Source organism: Acanthochromis polyacanthus, chromosome 11 (assembly GCF_021347895.1).
Source record: "Acanthochromis polyacanthus isolate Apoly-LR-REF ecotype Palm Island chromosome 11, KAUST_Apoly_ChrSc, whole genome shotgun sequence".
NCBI lineage: Eukaryota > Metazoa > Chordata > Actinopteri > Pomacentridae > Acanthochromis > Acanthochromis polyacanthus.
The window spans coordinates 38,348,653-38,365,068 of NC_067123.1; the positions used below are offsets into that span (position 1 = coordinate 38,348,653).

General features: G+C 39.7%; 1 protein-coding gene across 1 annotated transcript in view; it reads left to right on the forward strand.

Annotated features, from left to right (window-relative positions):
* LOC110961997 (STT3 oligosaccharyltransferase complex catalytic subunit B) overlaps positions 1-16,416 on the forward strand; it is a 134,491-nt gene that overhangs the window by 79,594 nt on the left and 38,481 nt on the right. Inside the window, exons 5-6 of the mRNA XM_051955775.1 lie at positions 4,679-4,778; positions 12,138-12,236. Of these exons, the coding sequence (XP_051811735.1) occupies positions 4,679-4,778; positions 12,138-12,236 (199 nt within the window). The remainder of the gene's footprint in view (positions 1-4,678; positions 4,779-12,137; positions 12,237-16,416) is intronic.

Below are 16,416 nucleotides of genomic sequence, written 5' to 3' on the forward strand. Positions count from 1 at the left end.
TTCGCATGGTCCTCTAATGTGAGCAGAAGGCCGTTTTCTCCCATTCGTTTTTACCTCAAAGTGATTGTCGCTCAAGACTCAAGAGGTGAAACTGCAATCAAGTTGCGATGTACGGATGATAAATACCAGACAACTTCGTGTCATGTCTATGTTGCTGTATTTTTCAATCTCTGACTGGTAAATGCTGTTCAGGGAAAGACCTAAATGATAATTAACTCTAGGTTTTTTTTAGCCATGCTGCATGTATGCACTAGTGATGGAAATGTTCCACCGCTTTGATCCAGGCTGAAATAACTCGGCAACTATTAAATTGATTGCCGTTATGAAGCAAAAACACAGTATTAAAACCACTGCCGGGTAGGGATGGGAATCTTTGAGCACCTCACGATTCAGGGGCTACGATTTGAGTATAAAACGATTATTGATGCATCTTTAATTCATGTATATTGATGCATTTTGTCACAACACACATTTCTTTTTGTGTCACTGAATCAGCTTTCATCATTTGCAGATTTTAGAAACTCCAATGAATGCAACAGTGCTCGAAATCCCTGATTTTCCACGACGGAATAAGGACACAAATCCTTGACAATAAATGCCGGGATGGCCTTCGTAATTCACATCGTCTTTTCCGATGAAGGTGACAGCTTTCCAATTGCTTCCTTGATTGTTCTGTGGTCGGTAGCGCCACTAGTAGCCGCAGCAACAAGATCCTGCCGTCTCCCATCTCCCTGACTCCTCCGTCGGGTGAAATCGAGTTTCATGGCTTCTCAGTGGCTGTTTGGATCTCATGACGAAGTTGGTGACAGTCAGCCTTGTTTTTTATCCTCAATGCGCGTCAGCAGGTACGAATCCCGAAATGGAGATGAAGCGTATCACCCTTCTTAGTTCTACATTATTTAGAACCTTCTGTATTACTGTATTACAGGTAAAGAAATAGCATCAATTTGTTTTATTAAAATGTCGTGCTGGGAACCCTCAGTTCTCACTGAACATCTGTATGTTACATTGACACGTTCCACCCACCTAAACATTGTTCCAGTCTAAGCACAACCCTCTCCATGGCAACAGCACTCCCCAATGACGATGGCCTGTCCCAGCAAGACATCGTGCTCCACCACACCTAAAAAACTGCTTCGGAACAGCTCGAGGAACATGACAAAGAAGGCTTGCCTTCCAAACTCCCCAGATCTCAGTGTGATCAAGCATCCACATTGGAACAAAACCGAAGAGCTCACAGCTGAAAGGATCCACTGCTAACGTCCCACTGCTTCAAAGGCTCAGAGCTGTTCTTGGCGGCACAAGGAGGACCTGCACAGCATTAGGCAGCTGGTTTTATTGTTGTCGATGCACACTTTGGTGATTCACATGTCTGACGAAGCAGACGTAGGTTGTGGGAATAACCCTGCCATTGGCATATGGGTGTTACAGTTTTGTTCAAAACAGGAAACAACAACAGCATGCTGTAGGTTGCAACCTGTCGCACTCAAAGTGAAACTGAAAGTTTTGCCAAGAATTTGAACCTAACACTCAGGCACCTCTGCTAGTTTTTTGGATTATTCATTTTAATCAGTTGAATGCAAACGTTCCACTATAGCAATTTGAACCACCACTGTTTTGAAGGAGCACCAAAGCAGCATCCTTTGCTTTGCCCCGCCCACGTCGACTTCTTAATGCTGCCAAGTCGACATTTTTATCTGAGAAATTCCTCATGAATTATTGGATGGATTGTCTTGAAACTTGGTTTGCACATTTATAGCATCCAGACAATGGACTTACATCCTGTTGGTGATGTTGCATTTGGAGCCATTATGGAGTCAAAGTCATTGTTGAGTGTTTTGGTGTATTACTAAATACTGGCAGGTCTGATGACATTTCTTTCAGGCTCAGTTTTATTCTTTATTTCAAACTAATTAGGAGCAATTCTCTCCCTGGCTGCTCAGCCTGTTCACCCAAGGAGGCGCCATCGTGGCAGAGTTAGGTGACGATCAGCATTGGTTTGTCCGTTTGTCGGTCTGTTAGCAACACTACTCAAAAACGGACTAACGGATTTGGATGAAATTTTCAGGGAAGGTCGGAAATGATACAAGGAACAATCAGTTAAATTGTGGGGGTCTTGTCGAGTCCCATCAATTCCCGCTGCCCGTTACATATTTAGGTGGTCAGGTCATATTTTTTTTGTGGGTGCATCTGTAACAAATAGCCTCATTCTATGGTGCCGTGATTTCTACCACAAGATTTTAGCCGTCGGAAATGATAAGATTGAGCAGCGTTGGCGGAGTACTTCACTCTCTGTTTGCTTTTCTTGTTCACAAATGTTATCATGTTAGCACACTAAACAAAAAAATATGGTGCCAGTGGTAACTTATACCTGCTCAATAGCAGCACGTTAGCATTGGCACTGTGAGTATGTTATCACGGTGGCATTTAGTTCAAACCACAGCTTTGCCTATGTGTGCTCATAAAGAGCTGCTAGCATGGCTGCACACTCATGCTGCATAATTTAAACCTATTTTTCTTCTCTTCGCCTATTCTATAACTAATACAACAATAGCTCTTTATATAGTTTGACAGTCACGGTGATTGTTAGAAATGCTTTTATTCTCCATTTTTATTTGCTTTGTGCCAATGCCAACCTCGGGAATTTTTCCAATCTCCATCTTCCATCCCACTAACATGGCATCGAGCCTCTCGCTCTTTCATATCCAAAGGGATAAACAAGCCTCAGAAAAAAAGTGTTGACTAACTTTGACTCACAATAGTAGAAGTCGATAATGCATCTCACTAATGTCAGGGAGTCTAACTCAGAAGGATTGATGTTTTATTGGGTTTGCCTCGAGGAAAAATGGTGTAGTTTGCATAGCTTTTATGAATGAAAAACCCCTCTGGTGGAAATGTTTTTATTCCCTTGTTAACTTGTCCATACGGTATTTTTAATATGCTGGAATTAAGCTCAGTTTCTGCTGTAGATACGATATTTTTGATGCTTTCAGTGGGTGGCAACAAATTTCGGTAAAATTTAGGGTGAGTTTTCATCAGCTTCTCAAGCCTTCGTGCATGATTACAAAAATGAACACAGTGTATTTCCTAAAGTCGTGCAGCCGGTAGCCTCCATCGCTGTGTTTCCACGGTTATGTTTTCAATTAGTTCCCCACGAGTCAGCAACAGAGCCTGGATCAGCCATCCCTGTGTCAACACTGAAAATGAGCCTTAAATTGAAGTCATCTCTGGTATTCAGTCAAGTTACGGTTCACATGCTTCTAATTGGCTGCCACCATCTGAGGGAACAGATGCAAGTGACTGCCAAAAGATAATTGCCCCGACAAGGAACTTATTTATGAAATTTTCTTTCACTTTTCTGCCTTAATGTGGCATATTAATGTTTTTATCAATTAGACATGACTTGCTCGTTTATCCGGCGATTGCTAAAATGTGTAATGATTGCTCTTTTCATCCTACTTAACAGGTGCAGTGGGGCTCTTTCTGACAAGCTGTTGTGAATAAACGATCAAATAGTCTGCCTATATGTATTCCTGTTTAATTCACTCTGCCTCTCTGCCGTTTCCACCTCTTTCTAGGTTTTAAATCTGAACACAAATCTGCCTTCACTTTTCCTTTGCCGTCCTCTCTTTCTCTCTCGACACCACGCTTTGTCTGTGTTCTTTCACTCTTTCTCCATCCTCTTCTGTTTTTCCGTCGAGTGCTCTCACGCTTTCCATTTGCCCTTTGCTGCAGACGAGTGGAGGCAATTGAAAACTTGTCAGTGATGTTTTTGTGGAGTCGTTTTATGGCCCCCACATCCAGCGCTTTGATACTTTCCAGACCTCAAAAATTGGTCGAGGTATAATTTTAGTGGGGCTTTTAAAGTTATTGGTGCGTCTCACATTTTACATCCAACATGTAAAATATGATTGCTTCGTTTTTATAGATTCTATATACGTCTGCTTTTTATGGCTGTGTGCTTTTGTGGAATAGCGCAGAGGCAGTGAGATGTCTTCGCATCGATTGGATGAGTCTGTTTACAGTATGGGAGTTGATTTTTTTTGGAAATGTTTTCTCACGGTCTGAGAAACTGCAGGAGGCATTTTGTCGCTGTTGTTTGGCTTTTGTAGACGAAGCAATTAGTTGATTATTTGACAACGTGACTGGCAGAATAATTGATCATAAACAATGCTTCAGCGGCAGGTATGGCTTCTGTTTTTTGAGGTCAGTGAGAAATTTGAAATTTGGTGGTTAAATTAGAAACAGCCTGTTTCCAGTACACATACTCAGAGCTGACAGAGGTCAGAAATTGATTGTGCCGGTCGACCCCTGTTGGAGCAGCGGGCTACAAAAAACACCGCAATCACCGGCTACAGTAGCTTAGAGTCTGACATAAATGTGGCAGAGGTTTTATTCTATTTCCACACAGACCTTTAACAAGTAAAAACAAACAGGTTTGATGGCCAGATATGTCCTCCGTATTGACGCCGTTCGTCATTCGGCTTTGTGTCTCGGTTTCGATTCGTCTCCTCCAATAAAGCAAACCTGACATCTTTCCTGCAGAGCTAATTTATTGCATTTTAAAAAGAAAGCTTCCGCTCAGCAGGGGGGCTCCGAAGATTGATCACATAGGCCTTCCGGTGTCTGCTCTGCATCTACTGACGCGTCTTTTTCTCTCTCTCTTTGTGTGTTCTAGGTGTCGGCGTGGGGAGGATATGTGTTTATTATCAACCTGATTCCTCTGCATGTGTTTGTGCTGCTGCTGATGCAACGCTACAGCAGAAGAGTCTACATCGGTATGGTGACGCACACAAACGCACACAGGGCATTAAAAGGCTTCAAGGTGGATTCTCGGTGGAGTTAAAAATTCTTTCTGCAGTTTTCAAGAAAAATATTCAACTATATATGATAATATATAATTGAAGACTGCGATTTGCCAGATATGTACATCCACGTACTAGGGATGGGAATTTCGACTAATTTCCTAACCGACTAGTCTAAAAAATGTTTTGCGACTAGCCTATAAAGCCACATAATGACAGTGAAGAAACATTTTCATTTATATCCCGCTCCGTAAGTCTGGATGGGGTCTGTAGTGACTTTGCGCATGCGTGGTTCACCTGCCGTCTGGCCACGGAGTGATGTCTGTCTCCCCTACTCACTCAGACACTTGGACTGCTGCGGGGTTACTGGACTGACAGCCTGTGCTTTGGGAGGGGCAGGAGCTCACAGCAGCACCTGCTGCTTGTTGAGGACAGTAACTGCAGAATGATCCGAGTTTTCCTGTCAGTCTCCAAAGTCGCTAGATTTGTCGCTAGTCGCTTTTGACAAAAAAAAGTCGCTAGGACGCTTTGGAAAGTCGCTAGATTTAGCAAGAAAGTCGCTGAGTTGGCAACACTGGTTTCTGCTTACACACCCGACAGGCGACCCTGCTGCGTCAAAATACTGCCAAACGGTGCTGATTTTCTTCCGCCATCTTCCCACATTACCTTTCCAAACTTTCTTCCCCAAACTGTGTGGCCCCGCCCCCTGCTACGTGTGAGGAGAGGGGAAGGGAGGAGGAGCAATTCTCTCCCTGGCTGCTCAGCCTGTTTACAAAGAAACCAAGGCAGACACATGAAGAACAAGGTGCATGATGCTTAACCGTTGCGCTTCAGTGTCCCGCCCGCGGTACACTTTGAGATCTGCATAAGCAATTTGCTAAATGTCTAAAACTGCAAACACGATGATACAAACACTATACGCCGATGGAAAGCTTAGATTCTCATGAATCCGCCGGTATAAACCACTTTCAGATGCGATTACCACAGCGGGTAATATAAACACATTTGTCCGACAAACAACGAATATCCATCCATCCGTTCTCTGTACACGGCTTCAACGTACACAGCGTGACTCACATTTCTGGGTTCATTATTACACACAGATGAAAATATTCCACAAAAAATGGCCATAATCCAACCTTGGACATCCAGACGAAACAAGCCAGTAAAATATTTTGTCCAAAACATGTCTTGAAGTCGGTATATAATCTACGAATAGTTAGTTTTCAAGGAAATGCACCTCGCGATGCGCGTCCAATATTCCCTGTATTTCTCGTCATATTTTTATTTACAAATAGAATATTAGCGATTTTTTTTTGTACTGAAAATGGCTGGAATTGACTGCAGCTTAAAGGGTTAAACGACTAGTCGCGCACATCCCTACCGCGTACACATGTGGAACCATTGTGGTAATTGTTCAAGTTGGACGTTTTCAATTGCCGTAAAACTGGATGTGTGGAAAGTGACCGGCAGGCTGGATTAAGTGGAAGAGAGCTGGAAGATGCAAATACCAGCAAAATGGCTAGAAAACGTAGAATTCATGGAATGACTAAAGCCCGTTGGTGGTCAACAGGAGAAGGATTTTGCAGTTCTTGTGGAAAAAAAATAAAAACTAAGCTTGGTACAGCGGATGTCAACACCATGAAATCTCACATGCAGCCACAAATCGTCTACAAGAGGCTGTGGCTAGTTACTTCCTGTGGCCAACAACATCTTCAGCATCTACTTCGCTTTGACTTTTTGGAACGACCAGAAGGATCCACCTGAGGACGTTAACATACACGTCTCATTCAAAATTTTTGCCACAAATAAACCATTTGCATTGACCAGATGTGGTAAAGAATGAAAATACCTGAGCTTAGTCCAACTGAGAGACTAAAGTTCTAAAAATTCTGTAAATGTGCAGGCTGTTCACTCAGAGCAGAGAGGAGATGCCAAAAAAACTGTGCGAAAAATAAAACCCGCTTGATTAATTTAGTAAATGCAGCGTGGTTAAAAAAAAATGTCCAGAGGAGCAAGTAGTCAGCGGGTTGTTGGAAGATCTAGTCAGCATGACGAAATGTCTTTTAGAGCTGAGAGGTTGTGAAAATGAAACCAGTTAATCAGCTTTTTAAATGTTTTTTGAAGAAAAAGTTGGTAAAAATCATAGGCACTTTAAAAAAAATATGGATTCCTTTTTAAAAAATTGTTGTAAAATAAGTCATGAAAGAAATTCAGCTTTGGTTTATACACTTTTATGATTTATGGCGTTAAAGCTTTGTTACACTTGAAAACAGACATTGTGAGTTCTCTCTACTTCTAGCTGTGTCTGTGCTGTTTCTGTAGAGAAGCAGGACTTTATGTTCAGCCTGCAGTGAATAAAAATGTGACAGGAGCAAAAAAAAACACTGCTTGGAGCTCAGAGGGTTAAAGCTGCTTTAATTACTATTAATTTTGATATTTTTCTGGATTCAGAAATAGGAACAGTTTTCATATAACAAGCATCTTTTACAAAAAAACAAATCTGTAATTTTTCTTGACTTAACGGTTATGGCATTAAAATCTCTACACTATAGCATTAACTTGGCATTAAAATCTCTACACTATAGCATTAACATGGCATTAAAATCTCTACACTATAGCACTAACATGGCATTAAAATCTCTACACTATAGCACTAACATGGCATTCAAATCTCTACACTATAGCACTAACATGGCATTCAAATCTCTACACTATAGCACTAACATGGCATTAAAATCTCTACACTATAGCACTAACATGGCATTAAAATCTCTACACTATAGCACTAACATGGCATTAAAATCTCTACACTATAGCACTAACATGGCATTAAAATCTCTACACTATAGCACTAACATGGCATTAAAATCTCTACACTATAGCACTAACATGGCATTAAAATCTCTACACTATAGCATTAACATGGCATTAAAATCTCTACACTATAGCATTAACATGGCATTAAAATCTCTACACTATAGCACTAACATGGCATTAAAATCTCTACACTATAGCACTAACATGGCATTAAAATCTCTACACTATAGCACTAACATGGCATTAAAATCTCTACACTATAGCACTAACATGGCATTAAAATCTCTACACTATAGCACTAACATGGCATTAAAATCTCTACACTATAGCACTAACATGGCATTAAAATCTCTACACTATAGCACTAACATGGCATTAAAATCTCTACACTATAGCACTAACATGGCATTAAAATCTCTACACTATAGCATTAACATGGCATTAAAATCTCTACACTATAGCACTAACATGGCATTAAAATCTCTACACCATAGCATTAACATAGCATTAAAATCTCTACACTATAGCATTAACATGGCATTAAAATCTCTACACTATAGCATTAACATGGCATTAAAATCTCTACACTATAGCATTAACATGGCATTAAAATCTCTACACTATAGCATTAACATGGCATTAAAATCTCTACACTGTAGCACTAACATGGCATTAAAATCTCTACACTATAGCATTAACATGGCATTAAAATCTCTACACTATAGCATTAACATGGCATTAAAATCTCTACACTATAGAATTAATATGGCATTAAAATCTCTACACTATAGCATTAACATGGCATTAAAATCTCTACACTATAGCATTAACATGGCATTAAAATCTCTACACTATAGCATTAACATGGCATTAAAATCTCTACACTATAGCATTAACATGGCATTAAAATCTCTACACTATAGCATTAACATGGCATTAAAATCTCTACACTATAGCATTAACATGGCATTAAAATCTCTACACTATAGCATTAACATGGCATTAAAATCTCTACACTATAGCACTAACATGGCATTAAAATCTCTACACTATAGCACTAACATGGCATTAAAATCTCTACACTATAGCATTAACATGGCATTAAAATCTCTACACTATAGCACTAACATGGCATTAAAATCTCTACACTACAGCACTAACATGGCATTAAAATCTTTACACTGTAGCATTAACATGGCATTAAAATCTCTACACTATAGCATTAACATGGCATTAAAATCTCTACACTATAGCACTAACATGGCATTAAAATCTCTACACTATAGCACTAACATGGCATTAAAATCTCTACACTATAGCATTAACATGGCATTAAAATCTCTACACTATAGCACTAACATGGCATTAAAATCTCTACACTATAGCATTAACATGGCATTAAAATCTCTACACTATAGCATTAACATGGCATTAAAATCTTTACACTATAGCATTAACATGGCATTAAAATCTCTACACTATAGCACTAACATGGCATTAAAATCTCTACACTATAGCATTAACATGGCATTAAAATCTCTACACTATAGCACTAACATGGCATTAAAATCTCTACACTATAGCACTAACATGGCATTAAAATCTCTACACTATAGCACTAACATGGCATTAAAATCTCTACACTATAGCACTAACATGGCATTAAAATCTCTACACTATAGCATTAACATGGCATTAAAATCTCTACACTATAGCATTAACATGGCATTAAAATCTCTACACTGTAGCACTAACTTGGCATTAAAATCTCTACACTATAGCACTAACATGGCATTAAAATCTCTACACTATAGCATTAACATGGCATTAAAATCTCTACACTATAGCACTAACATGGCATTAAAATCTCTACACTATAGCACTAACATGGCATTAAAATCTCTACACTATAGCATTAACATGGCATTAAAATCTCTACACTATAGAATTAAGATGGCATTAAAATCTCTACACTATAGCATTAACATGGCATTAAAATCTCTACACTATAGCACTAACATGGCATTAAAATCTCTACACTATAGCATTAACATGGCATTAAAATCTCTACACTATAGCACTAACATGGCATTAAAATCTCTACACTATAGCATTAACATGGCATTAAAATCTCTACACTATAGCATTAACATGGCATTAAAATCTCTACACTATAGCATTAACATGGCATTAAAATCTCTACACTATAGCACTAACATGGCATTAAAATCTCTACACTATAGCACTAACATGGCATTAAAATCTCTACACTATAGCATTAACATGGCATTAAAATCTCTACACTATAGCACTAACATGGCATTAAAATCTCTACACTATAGCACTAACATGGCATTAAAATCTCTACACTATAGCACTAACATGGCATTAAAATCTCTACACTATAGCACTAACATGGCATTAAAATCTCTACACTATAGCATTAACATGGCATTAAAATCTCTACACTATAGCATTAACATGGCATTAAAATCTCTACACTATAGCACTAACATGGCATTAAAATCTCTACACTATAGCACTAACATGGCATTAAAATCTCTACACTATAGCACTAACATGGCATTAAAATCTCTACACTATAGCATTAACGTGGCATTAAAATCTCTACACTATAGCATTAACATGGCATTAAAATCTCTACACTATAGCACTAACATGGCATTAAAATCTCTACACTATAGCACTAACATGGCATTAAAATCTCTACACTATAGCATTAACATGGCATTAAAATCTCTACACTATAGCATTAACATGGCATTAAAATCTCTACACTATAGCATTAACATGGCATTAAAATCTCTACACTATAGCACTAACATGGCATTAAAATCTCTACACTATAGCACTAACATGGCATTAAAATCTCTACACTATAGCACTAACATGGCATTAAAATCTCTACACTATAGCACTAACATGGCATTAAAATCTCTACACTATAGCATTAACATGGCATTAAAATCTCTACACTATAGCACTAACATGGCATTAAAATCTCTACACTATAGCATTAACGTGGCATCAAAAAGCATCACATTTGACTGGCTGATTTCTGCAGAAACCCCGTCGTGTCACACAGGCAATTAAACCAACTTTCTCGGCGTGACTAGATACTTGAAACTCCCCCTCATGCGGCGGCTAAACTGGAAACTGACCGCGCTTTCAGAGTCTGCCGTTCCCTTTTTCATTTAAAAATGTGTCTTCCAACGCCGCTGCCCGAGCGTTTGACCCTGAAACGAGCGCCGATGCCCAGTCACGCCTGTGCTCATCTCTCACAACCGCGAGCGTTCCATCATCAGCGGCGCAGACATCCACACACCCACACACCACTTAGCAGTAAATGCAACCACCTGCTACCTGATCCTCTTTATATATTTATTTTTCTGTGCGAATACCGAAAGGCAGAGAGGCGGTGAAGAGGCCAGGCTTGTTATTCCGCGGTGCAGCCCGGTCTGAGAGAGCAGAATGCAGCTCCGTCGGCCCGGCTCAGAACCCTGCGTCCGCCCGAACATCCGCCGTCGGCTTTGCTCCGAGCTCGCAGCATCCACTCCTGTTGTGGTCAAGATAAATGATGCCGTGTCAAGCATCATTTATGCGTGATTATATTTTTCACTTGCCGTCGCTGCAGAGAGCTTCGTAATAAACGACGGCCTCTTCACTGCGAGAGGGCTCCGACCTGCCTCCGCTCCGTCTCCAAATGGTTCTCCAACAATCAAATTCTACTTGATGAGGTGGAAAATTTCCTTCATATCTGCAGCCCGGCCATCCTCCGCTGACCTCATGCACCTTTCGCTCGCTAATGGAAGCAGGAGAAATGCATTTGTAGAAATGTTCTGATGTCAGAAGAGACATTAGGTCCTCAAGCACCCGCTCTATTCTTTACCTTACCTGCTGGCTTTATAGCCCAGTTATTCTTTTCAGAGCCAGGTGTCTCAGTCAGTCACAGTGACAGAATGTGCAAAAAAAAAAAAAAAAAAAGGAGAGAAAATCCTGGTTTAATAAAATGCCTCGCAGTCTATGTTCCCTCACAATTCATCTGTCTTGAGTCAATAGCAGATGTGTGAGAAGGAGATTGCTGAGGGCGGTCACAACTACTTCAAAAAAGAGGCACACTCTTCAGGAAGAGTATGAAATCTTAATTAAGCCGGTGCGTCTGCGAATCGGTTCCCTCCAGCTACAAAGGTGGGAGTTGCACTGTTCTCAGCACCGTCGTGTGACTCCAGGCTTCACCGCCACACTGCACCGAGCCAGCTCCCATTTTCTCAGTAAATGACATTAGATTAGGTATTTTGTATTTACTCCCTCTGAGGTATGACACTGAAAATCAATAGACTTTAAATACCCCTGTTGAGGTTTATTTCCCTCAGTGGGACCCGAGCTGGAGAGAAAAGCTGCGGTTTATTTTCGTAGTTTGAATTCTCACCCCGTCTGTCCTTTCTGTCCCCGTTTCACCTTCCTGTTCTCCTGTTTCTTCTCTATTCGCAGCCTACAGCACTTTCTACATCGTGGGGCTCGTACTGTCCATGCAGATCCCGTTCGTCGGCTTCCAGCCAATCAGGACGAGCGAGCACATGGCTGCTGCTGGTAAGCCCCGCCCTCTCCACCTGCACGGTGACTAATGCGGCTTTTCTCCGAGAACAACAGCTTCTCCTTCTGTAAAATTAACCATGAATGTCACACTGTGTGATGCGGAAAGAAGTGTGGCTGCTTCGATGCTCTGTTAGGAGTGAATCATAACCGAATACATGAATGTTATACCTGAAGCAGGCACAAGAAACGGTTTGTGTTTGAGCCTCTGAACCCCCAAAACCTGGCAGCTGGTTTGAAAAGCATGTTTGTTTGTTTTTTAAAGTCCAACAATGGCACTGTTTATCGTAAGAGCCTGTTAAGAAAAGAGATTAAATTAATGCAGGGGCGTCAAACATTCGGCTCGTGGTCCAAAACCGGCCCTCAAAGTGTAAAAATCACAGAGAAGACATTAACTGCAGATTGTAAATTAGTAAAAGTATGAATTTAAAATAATTTCTAGACCATGATGAGTTGGTCTGATGATAAGGTAAAATACTACATTGTTCTTTTGTTGTTTTGTCTCATTTTCATAATATTTTGCCTTGTTTTTGTCTCATTTTTGTCATTTCTCATGTTTTTGTCATTTTGTGTTTCCTTTTTGTCTCACTTGTTTTTGTCTTTATTTGTCTTTTTGTGTTTTGCTTTATTCATTGTTTTGTGTATGGTTTTGTGTTTTTTTTGTTGTCTCTATTGTGTTCATCTACTTTCTTGCTTTTGTCATTAAAGCCAAATAGAGCTAAAAGCAAACATCTGATCAAAGGAAGTCTATCACAGTGAGTTTTCTGAAGTTACTGACTCTGCAGGTTTTATCTCCTCAGTCGAGGTCCTGATGGAGAACGCTCGGTCACCTTTAGATTTAAACCTCGACTTAAACGACCAGAAGGATCCACCTGAGGATGTCATCATACACGTCTCATTCAACATTTTTACCAAAAATAGACCATTTGCCGTGACCAGATGTGGTAAAAAATGAAAAATCCTGAGCTTAGTCCAGCTGAGAAACTAAAATTCTGCAAACTTTTGGGTGAACTTTAGGCTGTTCACTCAGAGCAGAGAGGAGATGCCAAATTAAAAAAAAACTGTAAAAATTAAACCTGCTTGATCAATTTAGTAAATGCAGCGTGGCTTCAGAATAATATACAGAGGAGCAAGTAGTCATCAGGTTGTTGGAAGATCTAGTCAGCATGATACAGAGTACTATGAAACTAGGCCGAGCTAATCAGCTTTTTGAATTGTTTTTTGAAGAAAAGCAGTGTTTTTAGTGTTGGTAAAAGTCATGGGAATGGCTAGTGTGACGTCACGGACCACTTCCGTGTCCTACGCCGCGGCGCACCGAATGAAAACACAATGGCAGTAGCGAAAGAACCGGTCACCTTTTTCACTGTGACATCTTATTTTGCGGATTTTCCGAAGTCGGTAAAGCGAGGTCTTAACTCTTACAGTTGTAAATGTTAGTGTGCTGGCAGGTGGTTTTAAAGGGAAAGTCCAAGTCACACAGACCCATATCCTAGTCAGGTCGAGTATTTTGGGCAGATTGGTCAAGCAAGTCCAAGTCCCCAAAACTGGGACAAAAGTCTCCCTCGGCAGACTTTATTCTTATAAATTAAAAGTATAAACTTATTATCAGAGACTTTAATCTCGACCACTTTTAGTTTCTTTTGTAATGTGGCCCAAACACTCCTCGTAACACAAAAGATAACATGATTCAAGCGGCTAATACTAGCTAGTGCATGTTAGCTCCCGGCGCTAAATGTATTTTCTAAGATTAGAAATCCGACTTACCTTATCAGTGTCAGCCATCTTCTCTTCTCCGTTTCGTCCAGAGGAAAGCGGAAGAAAGATATTGTTTTGTTTACATCATTTCTATTGTTGCAACACGGGACACAACACAGCACCGTTATATCGTTGGTTTGGTAGGACACGGAAGTGACGTTTTTGGACACGATGACGTAGTTACTAGCCATCCCCATAGGCACTTTAAAAAATATGGATTCCTTTATTAAAAAATTGTTGCAAAATAAGTCATGAAAAAATTCAGCTTTGGTTTATACAATTTTATGATTTATGGTGTTATAACTTTGTCATTGTCAGCTCTCTCTACTTCTAGCTGTTTCTGTAGAGAAGCAGGACTTTATGTTGGAGTGAAAAATGAGCCTGCAGTGAATAAAAATGTGACGGGAGCAAAAAAAATAAATATAAAAAACACTGCTCGGAGCTCAGAGAGTTAAAGCTGCTTTAATTAATATTTTTACATGAGTGAACAAACGGTAATATTCCCTGCTAATGCAGGTTTGAAGTTGTTTTGTTCTCAGCTGAAACGCTGCTCTTTCTTATCAGGAATTACAATGAAATGATTTAACAGTATACGGAGCAGTGTTTTTACATAAAATAATTGAAGAGACCGACTGTCTGGGTTTCGCTCAAGGACACACTGATGCGGCACACAAATTGTATTTTAGAGCCGTCACGTCAATTTCCGACCTGCCCCGACCCTCGCGATAAATTTCTGCCAGACAACACAGTCGGGGGGGAGTCGTTCATCTACCGAAGGTGCAACTCCACCAGCCTGCTTGATATCCAAAGCACCTGCCAGCCGAATTGAATCCGCCTTGTGCTGACGGTGTTTGTCACGCTCTCTGTAGGAGAACACTGATCTAGGATATATCTACAAAACATAAATAAATAAGCTGCTTCACATACCACCCATGTGGGTTTAGCACAGGAGTGTCAACCTCATCTCAGTCCAGGATCCACATTCAGCTCAATTTGATCTGAAGTGAAGCGGATCAGTAAAATCACAGCATGATAGCCAATGAAGACAACTCCAGATATTTCCTTTAAGTGAAAAAGTGTTCACATTTAAGGAATTCTTTTTATATGAATCATCATGAACAACCTGAAATTTCTTAAGAAAAATAAGTGAAATTTCAACAATATTATGCCTCAGTTTATCATTTCCACATTACAACTTCCACTTCACAGTTTATCTAAGAAGAAATTAAACATTTAGTCACAGCTATCTGGAACTGAATGATTTAGTATTTCACTTTATGATGAAAATGACAAAAAAAAAGACTAGAAAACTACAAAAACAAGACAATATATTACAAAAATCAGACATAAAATGACAAAGAATGAGACAAACGACACGAAACAAAACAAAAATGAGACAAAATGTTAGACAAAAAAGTTACAAAACGACAAAAAAATGGACAAGCGAGACAAAAAGAACGCACGACACAAATAATACAGAAAACAACAAATAAAGCAAAACGCGAGATGACAAATATAAGACAAAAAATACAAGCGAGAGAATAAGGAAACGCAAAATGAAAAAAATGAGAAAACTACAAAAACATGAGAAGCGTCGGACAAAAAAAGGCAAAAAAGAACTAAAACAAGACAAAATATTACAAAAATTAGACAAAATATTAGACAAAAAAGTCGCAAATCGACAAAAAAATGAACAAACGAGACTGAAAATTACAAAAGCGAGAAACAAAATGACCAAAAAACGAGACTAAACAACAAAATGGCACAAACACTACACAAAACAATGAATAAAGCAAAACACAGATTGAAAAAAGTGAGAAACAAAATGACAAAAACATGAGGAAAAAGGTCAAAAGTCAGAAAAAAAAAGAACAAAAACAAGACAAAATATTACAAAAATGAGACACAAAATGACAAAAGAACAATCCAGTATTTTACTTTATGATCCAAACAACTTGTCACTGGGTAGAAATTATTTTCAATTCATAGTTTTACTAATTTACAATCTGCAGTTAATATCTTCTATGTGATTTTTCCACTTTGAGGGCCGGATTGGACCCTCTGGAGGACCACTTTTGGACCACAGGCCTCATGTTTGTCACCCATATGGGTTTAGCAATTTAAGTACTTTTCGTTTTGGCGTTAGTTTATTAAAGCTTGTTGAGTTTCGCCTCTCAAGAGCGGGCCCATCTGCTGCCTGGCATCACGGATGGGTGCGTACGTATGTGCATGACTCACGCGTTCATTTGTTGGCAGCGATTGTGGAGGATTCGGTTAACGCTACAGCAGGTGTACGTCGAAGTGTTCCTGAGTGTCTGCAACACAAACAGCATCAGAATGCACCACCAGAAATCATCCCTGCCTCTCCCCGTTATTGGCTCTCCACTCTCTCAAAGAGCAAGTGTGTTTTCATGTCGGCGGA